The following is a 13,814-nucleotide window of genomic DNA, read 5'->3' on the forward strand; positions in this document are numbered from 1 at the left end:
TACCATGTCGCCTACAATTTAAAAACGTAAATTTTTGTAAAAACGTAAATTTTTTTAAAAACACAATCTCAAATAGATAAATATTGATTAAGTGATTAAATTTACATCTTTCTATTAATTTAAGTTTTCAAGATAAGCAGTTATTTAATACAAGTACCCATAAATGAATAATATGACCGCCAAATGAGAATGATATATATATATATATATATATATATATATATATATATATATATATATATATACGAGGGGTTGACCCGTTGACCGCCAATGGGAATGGTACAGTTTCCTCCATATATGACTAAAGAGGGTGGTTCGGCCACTCTTAGTTCTTTGGTTTTTTCGTTAATTTTTTAAAATTTTTTAATTTAATTTTAATTTTAATTTTTATTAAGGGTATTTGTATTATTGGTGGGATATAATTTTTTATTTTTTAGAGTTTGAAGAACGTCAATTAGATAATAATTTAAAGAAGATACATAAATATATAAGTGGGCTGGATAGTTGAACTCAACCCTTAACCAATTCTTTTTTCTCCGTCATGCAAGACACACCGGCTACCAGCCTACCAAGCGAGAAACACACAAGGATTCAAATTACAAACCTCTGCTCTTTGAGATGAGATGTGATATTTGGCATGGTATTACCGCAAAACTCTAGTAACTTATGCGTAAGATAAACATATCAAAATTCAATAAGTGTAAATTGTTTTTTAGAGTCATCGAACTCGAGATTCACCATTTGAATTAACTAAAGTATACTTACCGAAAATTCCTTGCCCATAACCTATGCACCCTAAAATTATGCCCGGTACCAAATAAAAAAAGAAGAAGAAGATTTAACGTACCAAAACCGTTTTGATACTGTCTGTTATATATATCGTGCAACTTCGATTACCGTATAAAGTTGCAGAAAGTTGTAATGATAAATGTCTTTTTGCTATAAATATAGATTAAAACCAAACATATATTCAACATAATTTGTGCGATTTCCGATAAATGAATCACGTCCCTTTTGTATGACTGACAGACTGAGGATGTAGGGTTCCATGGAAACCGGCCCATCAGCCCATGGACTTCATGTCCTCCAAATTACACTTTAATCAATTCAAAATTCAAATACCTCAAATTTTGCTAGGTTCCTTAAATTGGCATCTCACCCCCTTCCCTTAAAACCAAACAAATATAAACACCTTTGTTGTTTTATCATGGTTGCATTATGTATTACACCTCCTAATTTTTGACCGCTTCGTAAATTCAATACAAACTCAGTATAAAATTAGTAGATTAGAATTAAAGGGTTGAGTTTATTTAATTAAATAAATCACGTTATGATTGACCTATATAGTTTTATATTTATACTTTGACACAATTCGAACCCACATGCAATATAAGGGCTGATAATTTTTAATACAATTTGCAAATCCGATACTGACCCAACAAAAACTTTAGCAAGTTAAGAGTTAAGATATATAAACTGTTTGATTAAATGAATCGAATTAAGATTAACATATATAATTTTATAATTTTACACGTAAACATGTCACAAACACGACTTAAAATCGGCACGCAAATAGAAAATTAATACTCCTCAATCCACATAATGTATAAGCTAGGTCCCATAATATATATGGACCCGAAATTCATTAATTAGGGTATATATTGATTTGCTTGACCGAACCTTTACTGCTTTACTGCTACAAATAACAAAGTCATTTCAAACAGATTATATATGAATGCTCAAACACCAATTAAGAACCTTCTGAACTTTTTTCCTTCTCTCTCTCTCTCTCTCTCTCTCTATCAATGTCCATTTCTGAAGGCTCCACTCGAGCGTCATCCCTGGAAAGTTCCTCCACAACCACAAGCAGTACTACTACTGATCCGAGCTGCATTCAAATGGTTTCAAAATCAGTATCTGAGAGGCTGCTGGGGAAGTTCTTTGATGCATCGCAATACGACTTCGACTACGAGCAGAGTGGCTTGTGGTCTCCTCCAATACAGCGTAAGGCGTTCATGGATTCTCCCGGTAATATTTGCTCTGAAGGCATCATTTTCTCTAAACTCAAGAATGCAAACAAGGCATGGAGGAGACGCATTTTTGGTTTCTGTTTTGTAAGTGCTTTAATTAATTAATTAATTTTATTCTTATTATTATTATTTTTCAATTATATATATATATATATATATATATATATATATATATATATATATATATATATATATTTGGACTCAGCTTTCAAAATAACGCCATGTTGGGTGCTTTTTCTTTCTTTTGAAGGCCTTTTGGCGCTCTTGAAGATCGACAACCTTGGTGCTACACCCTCACAAAGACACATTGAATACGTTACATAAAGCCATGTTTTGTCGATATGTCTGTAATTGCTTAAAGAGCAAAAAAAAGAAAAAGGGAGAAAAAAAGAAAGAAAAAAATAAAAAAGTAAATGTTGGTATTTTATTTAAGTAGTGGCTTCAGATGTACTCAAAGATCTTGTGCTCTCAATATCCTAATTAATATAATATTATATGTACTAGTTTTACCTTTGTGTGCTTAAGTTTGAGTGTTTTTAAATCATCTGCTAATTATAATTATGAATATTTAATACAATTAATTACCTGTCTGCCAGACATGCTTGAATGCTACGGGTGCATGCAAAGGGAATTTTCAGTCTGGCTACACTGCAAAGAGCGGTTTCTTATTCTCTCTTCTTCTTCTTCTTCTTTATTTATTTATTCTTTTCTGTTCTTAAATTGAATTAGATTCCCTCCCCTACTTTTGGGAAATTCAGAATTCAGAGATGGACAGATCAACTAGATGCACTTTTAAAAGAGATCCAGGCTATTTCTTCGCAACGTCATTTTCTTCTTCTTCTTTTTATTGCTTAAATATTATATATATATATATCATATTTTTCGAAATAATGGTTCAAAAGAAAAGATTCAATGCAAAGGGGTTCAATTAAGTTACGTTAATTAGCTAGTTACTCTTCCAATCTTAAAGCATATATATGATTTATTCTTTCTAAGTCTAAAAGCATACGATTTAGTAATATGGTTATTAATTAGTCTCATCTCCCTCTCTTTCCTTTATAGATAACTACGTCAAGTTGATCGATCACGATGAAGAAAGACTCGAAAAAGACCCTTAAATATGTGTTATTTATTTTATTTTACTTTTTTAATTGGGTTTCTTATTTGGCATTACTGAATAAATCATTTCTCAGAAAGTACAATATTTCTAATACATTAGGAAAAGTTTCGCTCCATCATTAGTCCTCACCAAGAGATAAATCGCTCAGAAATAAAGAAAAGAAAAGAAAAACTAGGTAAATCTGCATTATATATATATATATATATATATATATACATACGCCAATTTATTTATTTTATTCACATGTTTTTTACTATCTCTACTTGTCTTTGATCTCTTTACAAGAGGTTCTAAATAAATTCATCAGCAGTACTAATCGGGTTTCTGCACAACACCCTCCAAGGAGTCAGCTTTTTGATTGTTAATACAGTAAAACGGTGCATTTTATAAAGATATTAAAGATAAAGAGTGTGTTTGTTTTTATAAATTATTCTTTCGACAGTTGTAAACTTGAATAAGATTCCATATCGATCCCTTACTTCTAAGCACTGCAAAACTGCTTTGCATGTAAGACCGAGAGAATGATAATCAATAGACGTCATATGAATTAATAGCCGAAAAAGCATGAAACTTCAAACTGTTACTGCGACTGTAAATGATTTATGATAATCCTAGATTTATATAATATATATATTTTGGTCGGATTGACGTCCATCCCCACAATTCTTTGGAATTGCATGGGCCTGCAATTTCAATTATTTAGGCCATTTGGATTGAGCCACACCAACAATAAAATGATAAAAAAAAAAAAAAAAAGGTAATTGATGGACTATACACCTCACAAACTTAAACGAGCCGACCTCTATTTTGATTAAGGGTCCGTTTGAGAGTGCGATTTCAATAATTTTTGAAATTGTTTTTTTTTTTTAAAATCGCATAAGCATTTAGTAAAACAGGTTAAGAAGTCTTTTTTTTTTTAATTTGATCAATTTAGTATTTAGATAACATTAGTATATATATAACTGCATCTTCATGGCCAAATAGATAAATATTGCGCCAAATATTATTTTAAGCGAAATCGTGATTTTGGTTTAAATTTGCACTTTTTCAAATACGCACCACCCCTTACTCAGCTTATAGAAATTGTGAATTTTTCACGATTTTAAAATCACAATTTCAAACATTTCAAAATTGCGATTTGATTTAAAAACGCAGATTAATTTTTTAAAACCGCATTTCCAAAGGGACTCTAACTCTATTTTGATGGACCGTTGAGTACAATCGTGGCGGTGAAGAAATTCTTTTGCAATTGGGAAACACAAAGGTGGTCTGGAAATCCTTAAGCAATTAGGAAACACCCAATTGAGCAGTATAAATCCTTGAGAAAGCATTCACTCCTCAAACCCCCCATATTTGTATAATCATATTGTTCATTCCAATTACGTTCCATGGAAACTCAATCGCTGGATTCTCTCGAACCAAGTTTGGAGATGGTTTGCGGATACGACCCGCTCTGCCCTCTAGGCGAAGACGCTTACTTCGTTTCAGAGGAGAAGCAGGCCATTGGCGTGGCCGATGGCGTCGGCGGTTGGGCTGCGGATGGTGTGGACGCCGGCGAGTACGCGCGAGAACTCATGGTTAACGCTTCTGTGGCAGTCCATCAGCAGCCCGATGGAGTTGCGGATCTAAAAAGTGTTTTAAACGAAGCTTTCTTGAATACCAAGGCCAGAGGCTCATCCACAGCCTGCATTGTAATGCTGAGCAACGACAATATCTTGCATTCTATCAATGTGGGTGACAGTGGGTTTATGATTTTCAGGGCCAATAGGCTTGCATATCAATCGCCCGTACAACAACATTACTTCAATTGTCCGTATCAGTTGGGAAACAGCAAGGGATATGATCGGCCATGTTCTGCTACAGAGACAAGAGAACCGGTTTTCCCAGGAGACATCATAGTTGTTGGCACCGATGGGCTTTTAGACAATGTGTTTCCGGCAGAGATCGAGGATGTTTTAGATCGGGAAACTTTAGAAGGTGTGAACCCAATGGAGTTGGCTGTGATTATTACGAACTTGGCGAGGAATAACTCGCTGGACATGGAAAGAGAAAGCCCATTCGCAAAAGCGTTTCGAGCTCAGTCGTCAGGGAATGGGTACTCGAACTACACAGGGGGAAAGCCAGATGACATTACGGTTGTCGTTGCGTACATTGTACGACAAAATAAAAATAGATTAAACTCAGAAGTTGAGGAATATTGAGGATGTCTTTTGCATTGTTTGTTTTTCTGCATAGATTTTCTGGTGTACTAAATTTTGAAGATTGTTACATTCATGTGTTAGTGATCATTTTGTTTAGCAAATGCAATTTTCTCAGCAGGACAAATGAAATAACAAAATACAGCTTTCAATTCTATATATACAGATTTTCAACGTGCTATCTTCTTTCAAACCATTCTGCAAATCACAACAATAAAAAGATGAATATCACATGGCTAGACCCATCAAAATTAACAATTTGAAAAAGCAAAAAAGAAAGTGACTTCTCACTAGATTTTTAAAATATAATATTCACCTAAAACTAGGAGGATAAAAAAAAAAAACACTAGAAGAACACCTAACATTTTTCATTTTTATATTACAGTTTGTAAGCATGGATGTATGTTACCATAAAGATTCTGTGGCACTTTCCTCTGTATATATAGTTTCAAAGTGTAATGAAACTATTCTTTGAACTCCTCTTCAATTGCGTATTGGCCGGGTTATTTATGAAAGATGACTTGTTCTGAAACTTGAGTATTATGGATGTTGCCAAGAACGTCCACTGTCGAGCCAAAACTTATTTTTAAAAACAATATCAAAGTTACTAGTCCATGAATTATCATCAGCGATGACATAGAAATAAATCATCACTGATAACATTTCTCGATGGAATAACTACTACAACAAGTCATTGTTAAAATTCATTAGCGACAATTTTTAAACTTTTAAAGACGAGGCTAAAGACCAATTCTTGTAATGGACCCGAACAAACAACAAGAAGGTAAAGAGTTAGACTACCTTAAATCATTGGTTCTACAACTAATCATATCATCAACCACATTCTAAGCCAATAGAAATGAAAAAAAAAGTTGTCAAGTACTTGCCTCTTGCATTTTTGAAGAAGAAAAAAAAAAAAAAAAAAAAACTAAAAATCGAGAAAGAAAATACATTTTTTTATAGTTTTGATACAATCCTCAAAGCTATAATATTTGATGAATAAAGATTAATTTTTTAGTTAGTAGACCGTGCCACATCAACTTTAAGGAATAATAAATAATAGGGCGATGATTAGAGTTAATCATTTATTTATTTATATTCGTAGTCCAGTTTTCATCTTCCCATATATAATACCACATCCAATAATGTTTATTCATTTCAATTTCAAGTTTACAATTATATTAATTTCAAGTAATCATATTAACACTGAAATAATAAAAAATGTCAATTATTTTATCATCAAATTATAGAGGAACACATAACTATTTGATTTAGTTTTTTTTTTTTTTTTTAACATGTTCACATAAGAAAAAGGAGAGGGAGATTCGAACTAGTAATCTCCGTTTCATAAGGCATAGTTCACAGTTAATTAAACTACCCATTGGGAACACGTATTCGATTTAGTTGAAACTTACTTTTATACTTTAAGAAAAGAAAATCAAATAAATTTAAAAGTATGTGCAAGGTATGTCACTGTTTTATAGGTCAAGTTGTAAAAGTTTATATTGGAGAGAAAAATTTCAAAAGGGTTCAACTCCAGCACAAAACTGTCTCTTTCTCTCTGACCTTCCAATTCAAAGCCCAAAGAAATGAAACCTCCAAAACTCTCTCCCTTCAGGCTCTCTTCCCTCCTCCGCCTTCAAAAGGACCCCAACCTCGCTCTCCAACTCTTCCAAAGCCCGAACCCTAACTCTAATCCTAAGAAGCCCTTCCGCTACTCCCTCCTTTCCTTCGACCTCATCATCACCAAGCTCGGCCGCGCCAAGATGTTCGACGAAATGGAGCAAATCCTCCACCAACTAAAACAGGAAACCCGCTTTGCTCCCGGCGAGATCATCTTCTGCAATGTCATCTCCTTCTATGGCCGCGCCAAACTCCCCGACTGTGCTTTACAGACATTTGATCGAATACCTGGTTTCCGTTGCAAGCGGACCGTGAAGTCGATCAATTCACTGTTGGATGCGCTCTTCAAATGTGGAGAATTTGAGAAAATGAGGGAAATTCTTCAGGGTATTGATAAATATGGAACCCCAGATGCGTGTACGTATAATATATTGATTAGTTCTTGTTATAGGAGTGGGAATTTGGACGATGCATGGAACGTGTTTGATGAAATGAAAAGAAGGGGTGTTTCTCCAAATGTGGTGACATTCGGGACTTTGATTTATCAGCTTTGTTTGAATTATAGGTTGAAAGATGCTTTAAAGTTGAAAGAGGATATGGTGAGAGTTTATGGTCTTAAGCCTAATGCGTTTGTGTATGCATCATTGGTTAGAGGGCTTTGTGGGATTGGTGAGGTGAGTTTGGCTTTTAGGCTTAAGGAGGAGATGTTGAGAAGTAAGTTGAAAATGGATTCGGCGGTGTATTCTACTTTGATTAGTGCACTTTTTAAGGTTGGGAGGAAAGAAGAGGCTTTTGGGGTTTTCGAGGAAATGAAAGAGATTGGGTACAAGCCTGATACAGTGACTTACAATGCGATTATCAATGGGTTTTGCAATGAGAAGGACTTTGAAGCGGCGTTTAGAATTTTGGATGAGATGGTGGAGAAGGGGTCTAAGCCGGATATTATTAGCTACAATGTAATAATTGGTGGGTTGTGTAAGGAAGGGAAATGGAGTGAAGCGAGAGATTTGTTTGAAGAATTGCCGAGACGTGGGTGTCCTCCTGATGTGGTGTCATACCGGACACTTTTTGATGGGCTTACTAATTTGATGCAGTTTAAGGAAGCAGCATTTATTTTAGATGAGATGATCTTCAAAGGTTTTGCGCCACGTCAGGCAAGTATAAATAAACTTGTTGACAGGTTATGTCACGAAGGTAATTTGGGGTTGTTATCGGTTGTTCTGGATAGTCTGGGAAAAGGAAATGTTATTGATGCAGATGCATGGAGGATGGTGGTTTTCATGGTGTGCAAAAAAGACAAGCTGTTAGATTCCTCCATTGTTGTTGACACTTTGATGATGCCATAAATTTAGATTGTGCCGATCAGTTAGGTGTGGATTTTAATACTTGAGAGTGCCTTTGTGCCACTCAATATCTTCACTCTGCCTGCAATCATCATTGCATGCTCGGTTGAAGTATTAAGGTTTTCGAAGGCCAAGATGTTCTGCCCAAATCTAAGCGCGCAACTCATATTCACATCTCATGAGGACTGAGGATAGTGGGAAGTCAGTATCAACCTGCATTTTTCTCCGTCTAATAAGGAAGTCATGCTGAGCATTACCCCAGAGCATTTTTGAGGTAAGGTGTCACTTACCAGAGGAAATTTAGTCTTTCAAAATCACTTCCATTGATATAATTTTAGCACAGTTTCTTTAGAAAAAGTCTCAACTGGGGGGGAAAATTTAATATCTCGAAGTGTCAAACATAGTGAGTCTAGAAAAGTGAAGTCGTAGTCACAATTCATGAGGGTATTTGGAAGTTATCCTCAACCAACATTTTCTTTTTCTGAGCATTGAACCCACAGCATTTTTAAGGAGAAGTATCGATTGACCGGTGGAAAGTCATTTGTTAGAAAATCTAACTTTTTTATTTTCTTATCTTTTTATTTTTTTATTTTTTATTTTTAATATATATATATATATATATATATATATATATATATATATATATATATTAAACATTCAAAAATCTAACTTTAAGGCAAGGATGCAAAAGTGTCAACTGTGGAAAAGTTTTAAAGTCGACATTTCAAACACGATGGCATATCATCATATGGTAACTATGGTTCAAGTATCCAATCTGTGACTATTAAGACCTTTGTGGGAATTTGTGCAATACTCATTTGTTATGTTATACTTATTTGTGGGAATATGTGTTGATAAATAATGGATGTGGGTTCTTGTTTTAATTGGCCTCTTTGTGCATGCATGCATGCATGTTAAGTTCTCTAACATGCATTGCCAACTCTAACAGAAGATTTAACTCGATAGAGACGTTGATGATTGGGGATAACCTGTGCTCGAATCAGGATGAGATTAGTGAGCATATTGTCGATTTCTATCAAAAGCTTTTTACTGAGCAACACAATTGGAGGCCTTTGGTCGATGGTATCTCTTTGGATTCCATTTCGGAGGAAGAGGCTAGCTGGTTGGAAAGAGTCTTTGAAGAGGAAGAGGTTAAAAAGGTCGTGTTTAAGATGAATGGCAATAAGGCGTCGGGCCCCGATGGGTTTTCTATGGCTTTCTTCCAAGTTTGTTGGGATGTGGTGAGGGAGGATATTATGAGGGTGTTTAGTGCTTTCCATGATGGAGGGATGTTTGTAAAGAGCCTCAACGCTTCTTTCATTTCGCTTATTCCAAAGATTCCTGGTGCCACCAATATCAAAGATTTCCGCCCGATTAGCCTTGTGGGAGGTATGTATAAAATTATTGCCAAGGTTTTAGCAAACAGATTGAAGGTTGTGTTGGATAAGATCATTTCCAAGTCGCAAAATGCCTTTATCAAAGGTAGACAGATTCTAGATCCCATATTGATTGCTAATGAATGCCTTGGTAGTAGGCTGAGATCTGGGGAGCCAGGGGTCATTTGCAAAATGGACTTGGAAAAAGCTTATGATAATGTGAATTGGGGCTTCTTGTTGTATGTGCTAAGGAGATGTGGTTTTGGAGGGGTTTGGTGTTCTTGGATTCAACATTGCATTTCCACGGTGCGGTTTTCGATTCTGGTAAATGGGTCTCCCGAAGGTTTTTTTAGCAGTTCCAAGGGTTTGAGACAAGGGGATCCTCTCTCTCCTTTGTTGTTTGTGTTTGTGATGGAGATTTTGAGTAGGATGATTTCGGCAGCGGTTCAGAGGGGGCTGTTAGAAGGCTTCAAAATCAGCAACACTACAGTCTCTCACCTTTTATTTGCCGATGACACCTTGATTTTCTGCAATGCCAGGCCTGCCCAGTTACGTTACCTGCGGTGTTTGTTTCTGTGGTTTGAAGCTGTTTCAGGGTTGAAGGTTAATTTGGCTAAAACGATGCTTATTCCGGTGGGGAATGTGGAGCACGTGGATATGCTAGCCGGTATCCTAGGGTGTGAGGCGGTTACCTTGCCAGTGAAGTATCTTGGTCTCCCGTTGGGAGGCTCTTATAAGTCCAAGCATATTTGGGATGAAGTTATCGAAAAGATTGAACACCGGTTAGCCAGTTGGAAAAGGTTGTATTTATCGAAAGGGGGCAGGGTCACCCTTATCAAGAGTACCCTTGCTAATATGCCCACTTATTTTTTGTCTCTTTTCCATATTCCGGCGAGTGTTGCGAGGCGCATTGAGAAGCTTCAACGCAATTTTCTATGGGGAGGGATAGGAGAAGAGTTTAAATACCACTTGGTGAAGTGGGCGCAGATTTGCACTCCGATCAAGGAAGGAGGGTTGGGTATTAGGAATCTAATGATCTTCAACCGCGCTCTTTTAGGGAAGTGGTTGTGGCGTTATGGGTCGGAAAGAGATGCTTGGTGGAGAGTTGTGGTAGATGCGAAGTATGGAAGTTTATGGGGAGGGTGGTGTTCTGTTGAGCCTGGAGGGACGTGTGGGGTGGGGTTATGGAAGAATATTAGGAAAGGGTGGGATACTTTCAAAGGCTTTACGAGATTTGAAGTGGGGGATGGGACTAGGATTAGCTTTTGGCATGATTGGTGGTGTGGAGATTCTGCTCTCAAGATAGCCTTCCCGATCCTTTTTAGTATTGCTTGTGCGAAGGATGCCTCAGTTGCGGATAACGTGGAGATGTTGGGTGGGGCCATTCAGTGGAATGTGAGTTTTTCCAGAGAGGCTCATGATTGGGAGGTGGAGGCCTTTGCCTCCTTTTTCCAGGTGTTACATTCTACTAGAGTAAGAAGAGGGTCGGAAGATAAGTTATGGTGGAACTCTTCCAAAAGAGGTTCTTTCAAGGTCAAGTATCTCTTTTTCTCTTTGGCTTGTTCGGAAGGGAGGAGGTTTCCTTGGAAGAGGGTGTGGCGGACTCAGGCTCCCCCTAGGGCAGCGTTCTTTGTGTGGTTGGCAGCTTGGGGGAAAATTCTGACATTAGATAATCTCAGAAAGCGTAATGTGATTGTGGTGAACAGATGTTGGATGTGCAAGAAGAGTGAAGAGACGGTGGATCATCTTCTTCTTCATTGTGAGGTGGCGTCTGCTTTGTGGAGTGCCTTTTTTGGCCGTTTTGGGTTATCATGGGTGATGCCTAGTCGGGTTTTCGAGTTGCTAGCCTGTTGGTGGTCTGCAGGAAGGGGGGGGAGTGCTGCAGTCTGGAAGATGGTGCCTATTTGCTTTTTTTGGTGTATATGGAGAGAGAGAAATAATAGGTGTTTCGAGGATGTGGAGAGGTCTATTGAGGACACTTTAGCCTATTGTTTCCATACTCTTTATCTCTGGACTGTAGCTTATGTTTCTCCGGTTTCGCTTAGCTATGTTGATTTCCTTGTACGCTTTTCCCCTTCTAGTTAGGTGTTCCTAGTTGTATACTTCCAGTGTACTTTGGGGCGCCCTACGCTTTTAATAATATCAGTTACTTACCTATCAAAAAAAAAAAAAGTTCTCTTCTCACCTTCTTATGAAATTGATCACTCCATAAGGTTTTCTTGGTTTCATATTAGCTCTACATGTTCAAGTCTGATCTTCATTAGTTTGATTTAGCAAACCTCTCTCTCTAGTTTCTAGAGAGACTCTCCTCCTTCTCTCTAAAAAGAGTAAGGCCTAGCCACCTCCACTTGTGAGGTTTTTCCACCATCTCTCCGGTGGTTTTCCAAGGGAGGAGGGATGGATATTTGTCCCTTCCTCCTCCTTTTCCCCTTTGTTCTCCTTCTTGCTTTTTATCTCGTCGTTTTTGTCTTCCTCCATAGGTGCTGTTTTTGTTTCCTCCAAATCACACCATTACCGGCTGATCTCCGCCCTTGGCCCGTTGTCCACCACCGCCGTGCTGTTCTACGTCCCTTTCCCGCTCCCCATCGCCGGCTGTTTCTCGGATATGTAGAGGTTCACAGATCTGGTTTTTTCAAGGCTAGATCTGTAAACCCCTGTCAGCCCCTTCCTTAGACGCACCCCACCACCGTGTGCTCTTGGGCCTCCCCGCCTCCCGCCGTTCTTCTCCATGTCGCCGTCCGGTCACCACACGTCTGCGCGTGGATCTCACTTGCCTGTGAGTGTCCTCCACGCGTGCACGCCCCTCACCGGCGCACGGCCTTTCCGGATCATGGCTCCACCACCCTCCTCCTCCGCCACTGCAGCTGTTTTTTGGTGTTTAGCTGTATTTCTGTTGTTTATCTGATGTGTTTCCGCAGCTTCTTCTTTTTTATTTTTTATTTTATTTTTTTTTGTGTGTTTTGCGCATTTTTTGTGTTGTTTCGGTTACCGTCTCCCAACTCTTTTGTGGACTGATCTGATAGTGAAGTTTTTTGTAACTAGTGTTTGTTCTTCGTCGACGGATCCCGTTCGGTTTTCTACAATACTTCCCCTATAACAACCACTTAATGGTGGTAGTTGCCTTTACCGCATGGGGCCTTTAACCGAGCCTTTTTGCCTTTGTGTGTTGCTTCTTGCGGCCCTTAGAGAGGTCCGGATCCTTTTTGATTTCATTGTCTACTGATTATTTCCTTTTCCATCTCTGTATTGCTTTTTCCGTTTGGGTTTTGTTGTTGGGAAGTCCACGTTTGTTTTATTCCCTGTAACCCTTGTCTCATCATTAAATAAAAAAAAAAAAAAAAAAAAAAGTCTGATCTTATTCTTATAATAAATATTTTTAATTTCTTGCTAAAATCTTGTTTTCATTGTGGGATCTTGTTTTCATGGTTTCATATATATTAACTCTTCATGTTCATCTCCGAATCTTCATTCTTCTAACCAAGATTTTAATTTCTTACGGACAAAATTTCAAGAGAAGTTGCAGAGGTTGATAATGGAGGTTAACCTCCCAACATCTTCTCGGAAGACTGCCGTGAGGAATGCTGCATTTTCAGTCGTAACAGAAATCCTTCAACATGCTCCCGGGGTTAACGTTTCTTAGATGAAGTCGGTGCTTGGAAGGTATTACGACGAGAAAGGAGGAGATCGTGTTCACCTTGACTCTGCCAAGAAAGCCATCGAAATCATGACAATGGTTTGTTTTACTAGGACAAACACTCACCATGTCTCACTTAGTGATTAGTCAAGTTGCAATTAGAGTTTCTTATGATCATTATAAATTGCAGCGTCACCTATTAGGCGTTGTTAGAAAATTTTATAAAGCCATCTAAGTTACTATTTATTCCCCAGCTATTTTTAGTTACTTTATCTGCTCCCTTTGCCTCTTACTGAATATCTCATCGTCTCACAGATAGCTTATACAAACAAAATGACACTTCATAAGGCCAATATATGTGCATATCTTTATTTGTTTGATCTTCTCTTTTCTATATACCTACTAGGCTTGCAAGATAGAACTGCCGTCAATGCTCCAAGCAACGAGACTGATCGATTGGCCTTGCTCAAATTCAAAGAATCAACTGACG

At 37.5% G+C, this 13,814-nt stretch overlaps 2 protein-coding genes and 1 pseudogene across 2 annotated transcripts; all 3 read left to right on the top strand.

The window, feature by feature from the left end:
• Positions 1-1,805: 1,805 nt before the first annotated feature.
• On the top strand, positions 1,806-2,354 carry LOC148586724 (uncharacterized). Its single transcript, XM_088514289.1, has 2 exons — positions 1,806-2,103; positions 2,281-2,354. Exons 1-2 carry the CDS (start codon positions 1,806-1,808, stop codon positions 2,352-2,354), a joined length of 372 nt encoding a protein of 123 aa, XP_088370415.1.
• Positions 2,355-4,538: 2,184 nt separating this feature from the next.
• LOC132174454 (putative protein phosphatase 2C 55 pseudogene) lies at positions 4,539-5,351 on the top strand (annotated as a pseudogene).
• A 1,551-nt stretch (positions 5,352-6,902) lies between these two features.
• LOC148586725 (Pentatricopeptide repeat (PPR) superfamily protein) lies at positions 6,903-8,325 on the top strand. The gene has a single exon (XM_088514712.1). It carries the CDS (start codon positions 6,938-6,940, stop codon positions 8,315-8,317), a length of 1,380 nt encoding a protein of 459 aa, XP_088370838.1. The 5' UTR covers positions 6,903-6,937; the 3' UTR covers positions 8,318-8,325.
• The last annotated feature ends 5,489 nt before the right edge of the window (positions 8,326-13,814 follow it).

Source organism: Corylus avellana, chromosome 3, assembly GCF_965113065.1.
Source record: "Corylus avellana chromosome 3, dhCorAvel1.hap1.2, whole genome shotgun sequence".
NCBI lineage: Eukaryota > Viridiplantae > Streptophyta > Magnoliopsida > Fagales > Betulaceae > Corylus > Corylus avellana.

Coding starts and splice junctions, on each gene's coding strand:
- LOC148586725 (XM_088514712.1), top strand. CDS start 6,938: ATGAAACCTCCAAAACTCTCTCCCTTCAGGCTCTCTTCCCTCCTCCGC.
- LOC148586724 (XM_088514289.1), top strand. CDS start 1,806: ATGTCCATTTCTGAAGGCTCCACTCGAGCGTCATCCCTGGAAAGTTCC. Junction 2,104..2,280: donor ATGGAGGAGACGCATTTTTG/GTTTCTGTTTTG, acceptor TTTCTTTTGAAG/GCCTTTTGGCGCTCTTGAAG.